This window comes from Nansenia antarctica (assembly GCF_963989245.1).
Source record: "Nansenia antarctica genome assembly, contig: SCAFFOLD_392, whole genome shotgun sequence".
Lineage (NCBI taxonomy): Eukaryota > Metazoa > Chordata > Actinopteri > Argentiniformes > Microstomatidae > Nansenia > Nansenia antarctica.
In genome coordinates, this window is record NW_027662949.1 from 40,001 (window position 1) to 48,230 (window position 8,230).

The window sequence follows — 8,230 nt, forward strand, 5'->3', positions numbered from 1 at the left end:
TACTGCCAAGTAATATAATTATAGCAAACATGCCGGCAGTTTGGTATCTGTTCTCTGACTCTGAACGACAACAAGAGGCACATTCTGATATTATAAACTTCCGGTTTCGTTTTCACGTCTTCAAAATAAAAGCGCGAGTTAAGCGTTGTTGAAAATCAATGACACGTCGCTCGTAACTGGTCGCAGCCATGTTGTTTATTTGCGACGCACATTACGCAAGTCGACGTATTGACGTAGTCGATTACGTCGACGAGTCGTCCCAGCCTTAGTGTGTACGTACATACGGTGGTAGAGGGAGGTGTGTGTGTGTGTACGTAGGTGTGTGTGTACGTACATACGGTGGTGGAGGGAGGTGTGTGTGTAAGTAAGTCATGTTTATTTATATAGCACATTTTACATCGACAAAACAGCCGCCCAAAGTGCTTAACAGAAGAACAACAGATACAAATACACTAAAACATGGTGCGATACAGAATAACAGGTGCAGAAATAAAAGTACAGAAAGTGCCGTTTGTCGGGAGGCACGCTCACCTCAGGTCAAAGGTCAGGGAGAAGAGGTACGTCTGAGCTAATGTTTTAAAAGCCTCGACGCTCTGGTCAGCTGACCTTAGGGTTCTGCCAAAAGTGATTTTAAGTCGATACGGAAGCGCACGGGGAGCCAGCGGAGTGAGGCCAGGGTTGGGGGTGATGTGGTCACGCTCCTGGGTGCCGGTGAGGAGGTGAGGCAGAGACTGGCGGATGCCAACACACGGGGAGTTGCAGTGATCCAGCCGGGGTTGTTATGAAGGCACGGATCACCTTCCCTAGGGTCCTCCTGAGGGAGATAGGCCCTCGTCTTAGCGAGGAGTCTGAGGTGGAACAAGCTAAAGTCACTGTCGAAAATCACTCCCAAGATTTCTGACTGGGGGAGCGGAGGTTTGAGCCAAGGGGACCTCGGGCATCGACAGAAGGGCCTAGAGAAGTGTTGGCAAATTAGAATGATCTCAACCGATGCTTTGGTGTCAGTCAGGCAGTTGAGCGATGGTCGAAGTGCCTCTAGACCTTTCCTTGATCGTGTGCAGGAAGAACAACAGACGGCGCAGGCGCCAGACCAGACTAGATGATCGTGGAGGGAAGGTATTATCGAAGCGTTACGCGTCTGTCGATCACCCGTCGCATCGCGTTACGCTTCGATAATATCTTCACTCCACGATCGTCTAGTCTGGTCTGGCGCCCGCGCCGTCTGTCGTTCTTCCTGCACACAGGTAAGCAGATCCAGGATCCAGCAGCGTCGTCGGGCTCGCGCAAACAAACCCGGCGAATGTTTTACTTGCTCCGGGCAAGCGTTACTGTCGAACCCTGGTGTGTGAGGTGGTAGAGGGGGGCTGTTGTTACCCTGGTGTGTGAGGTGGTAGAGAGGGACTGAGGGGGCGCTGAGGAGGCCGTTTGTGTCTCTGGTGTTTTTAATCGATCTGGTTCTGGTCTATGGAGGAGGGGAGGGCGGGGCTCTGTTTCAATGTTACATAACCCTGAAGTGTTACCATGGAACTGTGTTAAAAAATCAATCTCTCTGTCTCTGTCTCTCTCTCTGTCTCTCTCTCTCTCTCTCTCTCCTCAGTTATGGGAGGTGTACAAAGACAGGAGGTGTGTACGGACGTTTATCGGTAAGTTCCATCCCTCCCTCTCTCAGTCCCCCCCCCCCCCCCGTTGCTGGATATGGTGTGCAGGTCACTCCTCCTCTCCTCTCCTCCTCCCCCCTCTCCTCCTCTCCCTCTCCCCCTCCCCTCCTCTCCCCCTCCCCTCCTCTCCCCCTCTCCTCCTCTCCCCCTCTCCTCCTCTCCCCCTCCCCTCCTCTCCCCCTCCCCTCCTCTCCCCTCCCCCCTCCTCTCCCCTCCCCCTCCCCTCCTCTCCTCCTCTCCTCCTCTCCTCCTCCCCCCCTCTCCTCCTCTCCCGTGAAGGCTGTCTGTCAGAGAGGAGATGGTTTCAGCTGTGGGTCTGCCTGTCAGCTCTCCTCAACCTGCATGGATAATTAAACAGCCCAGGGAGAGGGGGAGAGGGAGGGAGGGAGAGAATAGGTGTATATAACTAGGTGTATATAGTCTGAATAGGGGGATGAACATTTGTTATAATTTTGCTCTGAAGTGCAAATTGAAACAAGGCTTGTGTGATATACACACACACTCGCACACACGCACACACACACACACTCGCACACACACACACACACACACACACACACACACACACACACACACACACTCGCACGCACACACACACGCAGATATCATGTTTCCTGGTAATAGCAGGAGGCATTGGTGCCACAGCGCTCTGGAGAGAGATGGTGTGTGTGTGTGTGTGTGTGTGTGTGTGTGTGTGTGTGTGTGCGTGCGCATGTGCGCGCGTGTGAGCGTGCGTGCGTGTGTGTGTGAGTTAAGGGGGGGGGTTGGTTAAAACAGCGGGGGGGGGGGGGGGGGGGGCTAACCTCAACGGGGGCTCTGTTATCGCCGTGGTAACGGTGTAGGTCCTGATGAAAGGTGTTTCTGAACAAGAGAGGTGGAGAGAGACCAGCGGGGGAGGGAGGAGAGGGAGGGAGGGAGGGAGAGGAGGAGAGGAATGGCAGAAAGGGAGGGTAGACAGAAGGATCTGTATCCCTCTCTCTCTCTCCCTCTCACCCTCTCGTGTCTCTCCCTCTCACCCTCTCTCTCTCTCTCTCTCTCACCCTCTCCTCTCTCTCTCTCTCATCCTCTCCTCTCCCTCTCACCCTCTCCTCTCTCTCATCCTCTCCTCTCTCTCTCTCTCTCATCCTCTCCTCTCTCTCATCCTCTCCTCTCTCTCTCTTCCATTCTGGCTCCAGCGTATTCTTCGTGTGTTTATCCTCTATCTCTTTCCCCTCATCTCTCCCTTAAGCTCCACTTTGGCATTCTCTCTCTTCCTCAGTCCTCACCCCCTCCCCTCACCCCCTCCCCCTCAGGTTTCCTCTGCAGCAGATGAAGGGGGTATGAAAGGTGCTGGTAGCTGGGGAGGGAAACACAGGGAGAGATATGTGGATGTGTAATGTGTGTGTTCTCTCTCTCCCCCTCCCCCTCCCCTCCCTCCCTTCCTCCCCCCCCCCAGGCCACAGTAAAGCAGTGCGTGACATCTGCTACAACAACTCTGGAACCCAGTTCCTCAGCGCCGCTTACGACCGCTACATCAAGCTGTGGGACACTGAGACAGGTACGGTTTAAACACTGAGACGGGCAGGTTTAAACACTGGGACAGGTAGGGTTTATGGACATGCTGGTGGTGGTGGGAGGGACCTCACTGGATGGGAGGAGGGAGGATGGGTGGGGAGGAGGAGGGGGGGGAGGTTATGAAAGGAACTGTCTCCCCCCAGTGTATGGCAGCATTGTGTGCTGGTCAAACAGAGGGTAGGGGTGGGAGGGAGGGAGGGAGGGAGGGAGGGAGGGAGGGAGGGAGGGAGGGAGGGAGGGAGGGAGAGAGGGAGAGAGGGAGAGAGGGAGAGAGAGAGAGAGAGCTCCCCTCAGTCATGGCTGAATGGGTCTGTTGTGTCAGAGCTGTGTACTGCAGGGTACTGCTCCACCACCAGGGGGCAGCAGAGAGGCTTGTCCTCCACTTGTTGCGCTGCTGCAGGATGTCATCATCACCAGTAACCAGGGTTGCCAGGTGGGCTGGTTGCTGGTTTTTGGTGGATTTAGCAGGCTTTTAGACTGTGGTTAGGCTGGAAATTGTCAATCTCATCTGGCAACCCTGGCTTAACAGTACACAGAGTGTTGGGGTAGGGGGGGATCCATTTGATTTCCATGCAGTGAACTCTGGAGATAGTCTGATAATATCGGGAGATTTACTTTCAGTTTAATTCACAAATGTCATGAAAGTGAGAATTCTTCACTTCATGAATCTGCATTTGATTTAATTCCCTTAGCAGGAAGTTACGATGTTCTGTCTGTCTGTCTGTCTGTCTGTGGCTGTCTGTCTGTGTCTGTCTGTGGCAGTCTGTCTGTCTCTCTGTCTGTCTGTCTGTCTTTCTCTCTGTGTCTGTCTGTCTCTCTGTGTCTGTCTGTCTGTGTCTGTCTGTGTCTGTCTGTCTCTCTCCCTGTCTGTCTATCTCAGGGTGTTTTTGCTTGTGTGTGTGTGTGTGTGTGTGTGTGTGTGTGTGTGTCGCCTTTGAGCGAATTCAGAAACGTGTGATGTTCTCCCGCCTCAGGCCAGTGTGTAGTTACAGCGTGTGTGTGTGTGTGTGTGCAGGCCAGTGCATCTCCAGGTTCACCAACCGGAAGGTTCCGTACTGCGTCAAGTTCAACCCAGACGAGGACAAGCAGAACCTGTTTGTGGCGGGAATGTCTGACAAGAAGATAGTCCAGGTACCACACTCTCACACACACACACAGACACGCACCTACACACACACACACACACACACACACACACACACTGTAGCATGTCTGACAAGAAGATCGTCCAGGTACCACACTCACACACACACACAGACACGCACCTACATACACACACACACACACACACATGCACGCACCTACATACACACACAGACACGCACCTACATACACACACATGCACGCACCTACATACACACACACACACACATGCACGCAAGCACACACACACACACACACTTTCCACATTGATAATGGGAGACCAGAGGAAAGAGGGCCGATGGAAAGACACAATCACACTCAATTATACACACACACACACACACACACACACACACACTAAACTCACTCACCCTCAAGATGTGACAGGACTATTTCATGCTCTGTGGCCTCTGTGTGTGTGTGTGTGTGTGTGTGTGTGTGTGTGTGTGTGTGTGTACACGCCTGTGCAGCATCAGAAGACAGGACTAGAGCAAGTCATTAATCACCTGCAATCTAGAGAAGAGAGAGAGAGAGAGGGAGGGAGACAGAGAGAAGGAGAGACAGAGAGGGAGAAGGAGAGAGAGAGGGGGAGAGAGAGACAGACAGACAGAGAGAAGGAGAGAGAGAGAGAGGGAGGGAGAGAGAGACAGACAGAGAGGGAGAGAGGGACAGAGGGAGGGGGAGGGAGGGAGGGAGAGAGAGAGAGACACAGACAGACAGAGAGGGAGAGAGGGACAGATGGACAGAGAGAGAGAGGGAGGGAGAGAGAGAGAGACAGAGAGAGGGGGACAGAGACAGACACACAGAGAGAGAGAGAGAGAGAGAGAGAGAGAGAGAGAGAGAGAGAGTAAAAGGTCAGGATGTTAACAGTTTCCTCAGACTGGAAAGCCAATTAAAAGCTCTTCTCTGGATCGATGAACTCTTACTTTAAGGAACTGGGAGAAAAAGATCTCTCCCCTCCCCTTCCACCCCCCCTCTCTCCTCCCCCTTCCATCTGTTCCTAAACAGTTTCTTAAAGGAGTGTTGGTTGTTGTTGTTGTTGTTGTTGTTGTATTTGTTTTTTCATTTCTGGTCATTAGGTTAATTTAGCCTGCCTCTTTCTGTCTACCCTCCTCCCCCTCCCCTCCTCTCTCTCCCCTCCTCTCTCCCCTATCCATCCCTCCCCCCCCCCCCCTCCCTCCAGTGGGACAACAGGACAGGGGAGGTGGTGCAGGAGTACGACCGCCATCTTGGGGCGGTGAACACCATCACCTTCGTGGACGAGAACCGGCGGTTCGTGAGCACCTCGGACGACAAGAGCCTGCGCGTGTGGGAGTGGTGAGTAGTGGTGGTCGCCATGGAGACGACTGACAAACCCACCCACAACCTCGACCAACTGATAAATTCAAATCAAACTATCACTTTTTTTTCCTCTTTGGTTGTCCTCCATTTGTCTCGCGTGCTCCTTCTCTCCCTCTTTCTCTCGCTCTCTCGCTCTCTCTCGCTCTCTCTCTCTCCCTCTCTCTCTCCCTCTCTCCTCTCCTCTCACTCTCTCTCTCTCGCTCTCTCCTCTCTCCTCTCTCTCCCCCCTCTCTCTCCCCTCCCTCCCTCCCCCTCTCTTTCTCCCTCCCTCTCTCCCTCTTTTTTCTTTTTGTTTCTTCTTTTGTTTCTACCTGTTTCTTCTCTTCCGGGCCTTGGGCACCAAGCAAACTGCTGCCGTCCTGTCAGTGTTAGCTGCTAGCTAGCTGCTGCGGTGTGTGTTTTGGCTGACAGACCGTATTAGCACAACCAGCTGTGAGGAAACGCTTTTACCTGAATTCGATAGAATTTTTTTTAAAAAGCGACATTCCCTCCTTTGTTGCGAGGAGAAGGCTGCCACCGCTCTGCCTCTCCCCCATCTGCTCAGCGGTGGGAAAGCGCCGGTTAGCCGTAGACGCGTCGTGTTGACAGACCTTCAAACGAACCCCCCCCCCCTGTGAAGGTCAAAGTTCACCCAGCAGTGCTACCTACCCTCCCCCTCCCCCCCCCCCAGCATCCCGTCGTGATGCTTCATTAGCATATCTCTCATATCTGTCTGAGGCCAACAGCTCGGCTTTCAGTTTGACGCCGTTGCCAAAGAACTCTCTGAACCTGACCCCCTCTGCCAAGGAGTGTTTGAATAAATTATATATTTTTTTCAAAATGAAAAAAAAAAAGATTCGACCAATTAGAGAGGAGGAAAGTAGAAATGTGTGTTTGTGCGTCTGGCTGCTGGGTGCGGAGGTGCCACCGGCCGCTCGGTCACGCAGAGTTCAGTACGGTGACTTTTACATCCCCAGCATGCATCTCTCTCTCTCTCTGCTACGCCTGGTTGGTGGTTGGTCCCGGGAGTAGGCTAGCTAGGTTATGCGATTCTGTTCCCCCCAAAATATTGATTGTGTCTCTGTCTCTCTGTCTCTCTCTCTGTCTCTCTGTCTCTCTTCTGTCTCTCTCTGTGTCTCATCTGTGTCTCTCTGTCTCTCTGTCTCTCTCTGTCTCTCTGTGTCTCTCTGTGTCTCTCTGTCTCTCTCTGTCTCTCTGTCTCTCTCTGTCTCTCTCTGTCTCTCTGTCTCTCTCTGTCTCTCTGTCTCTCTGTGTCTCTCTGTCCTCTCTCTGTCTCTCTCTCTCTCTGTCTGTCTCTGTCTTTCTCTCTCTCTGTCTCTCTGTCTCTCTCTGTCTCTCTCTCTCTCTCTGTGTCCCTCTGTCTCTCTCTCTCTGTCTCTCTCTCTCTGAGAGAGAGAGACAGAGCGAGAGAGAGAGAGAGACCTTCAGATCGTGTAAAGGACAGCAGTTCCTGGGTGGGCTGGGGTGTTATCAGCGTGTGGTAGTAAACATATACTTCCTACCTCAACCCTTAAACACTCCCTCTGTCTCTCCTCTCCTCCCTCTGTCTCTCCTCCTCTCCTCCCTCTGTCTCTCCTCTCCTCCCTCTCCTCCTCTCCTCCCTCTGTCTCTCCTCTCCTCCCTCTCCTCCTCTCCTCCCTCTGTCTCTCCTCCCTCTCCTCCTCTCCTCCCTCTGTCTCTCCTCTCCTCCTCTCCTCCCTCTGTCTCTCCTCTCCTCTCCTCCTCTCCTCCCTCTGTCTCTCCTCCTCTGTCTCTCCTCCGTTTGTTCAGCTTTTTTGTTATTTGTCTTTCCTGTAAATGGTTCTGTATCTCGCACGCACACACTCTCTGTGTCTCTCTCTGTCTCTCTCTGTCTCTCTCTCTGTCTCTGTCTCTCTCTGTCTCTCTCTCTGTCTCTGTCTCTCTCTCTGTCTCTCTCTCTCTCTGTCTCTCTCTCTGTGTCTCTCTCTCTCTCTGTCTCTCTCTCTCTCTGTCTCTCTCTCTGTGTCTCTCTCTGTCTCTCTCTCTCTCTAGGCTATGTGAATTTTGTTCCCCAAAAATATTGATTAATTCGCTGTTGTTTAGTTTTCTTTTTGTTTAGTTTTTGGCGGGGGGGGGGGGTAAAAAATAATGATGTTATTTTCATATTCTCTAGAGTAGCATGCAAATCAGCCGGTTCCCATGGCGATAACAGACTTGGGGGGGGGGGGGGTGTTCGTCTCTAGAATATAATGAGTATGTAGAAAAAAAAAACAGCAAATTCAAGTCGTTTTCAAAGGAGTTAGTTATCGGGTTTTTTTTATATCACGAGAAAAACACGAATCTTCCTGAGAAACATTCCTGTTACATTCCATGCTCTGTTTTTCTGGAATCTTTCTGGAATATCAGAAATGTTGTTAAGTAGCAGAGGGATTAACGTGATCAGGAGAGAGGGCCTGGGAGGACAGCTGCTGGGTTTCATCTGAGAGAGAGAAGAGAGGGAAAGAAGGGGGGAGAGAGAGAGAGAGAGGGAGAGAAAGAGAGAGAGAGAGACACAGAGAGAGATAGAGACCACA

At 52.2% G+C, this 8,230-nt stretch overlaps 1 protein-coding gene across 1 annotated transcript in view; it reads left to right on the forward strand.

The window, feature by feature from the left end:
* cdc40 (cell division cycle 40 homolog) overlaps positions 1-5,676 on the forward strand; it is a gene marked incomplete at both ends in the record, with an annotated part of 20,468 nt that extends 14,792 nt beyond the window's left edge. Inside the window, 4 exons of the mRNA XM_080550908.1 lie at positions 1,598-1,643; positions 3,094-3,195; positions 4,228-4,343; positions 5,539-5,676. Of these exons, the coding sequence (XP_080407034.1) occupies positions 1,598-1,643; positions 3,094-3,195; positions 4,228-4,343; positions 5,539-5,676 (402 nt within the window). The remainder of the gene's footprint in view (positions 1-1,597; positions 1,644-3,093; positions 3,196-4,227; positions 4,344-5,538) is intronic.
* Positions 5,677-8,230: the final 2,554 nt, after the last annotated feature.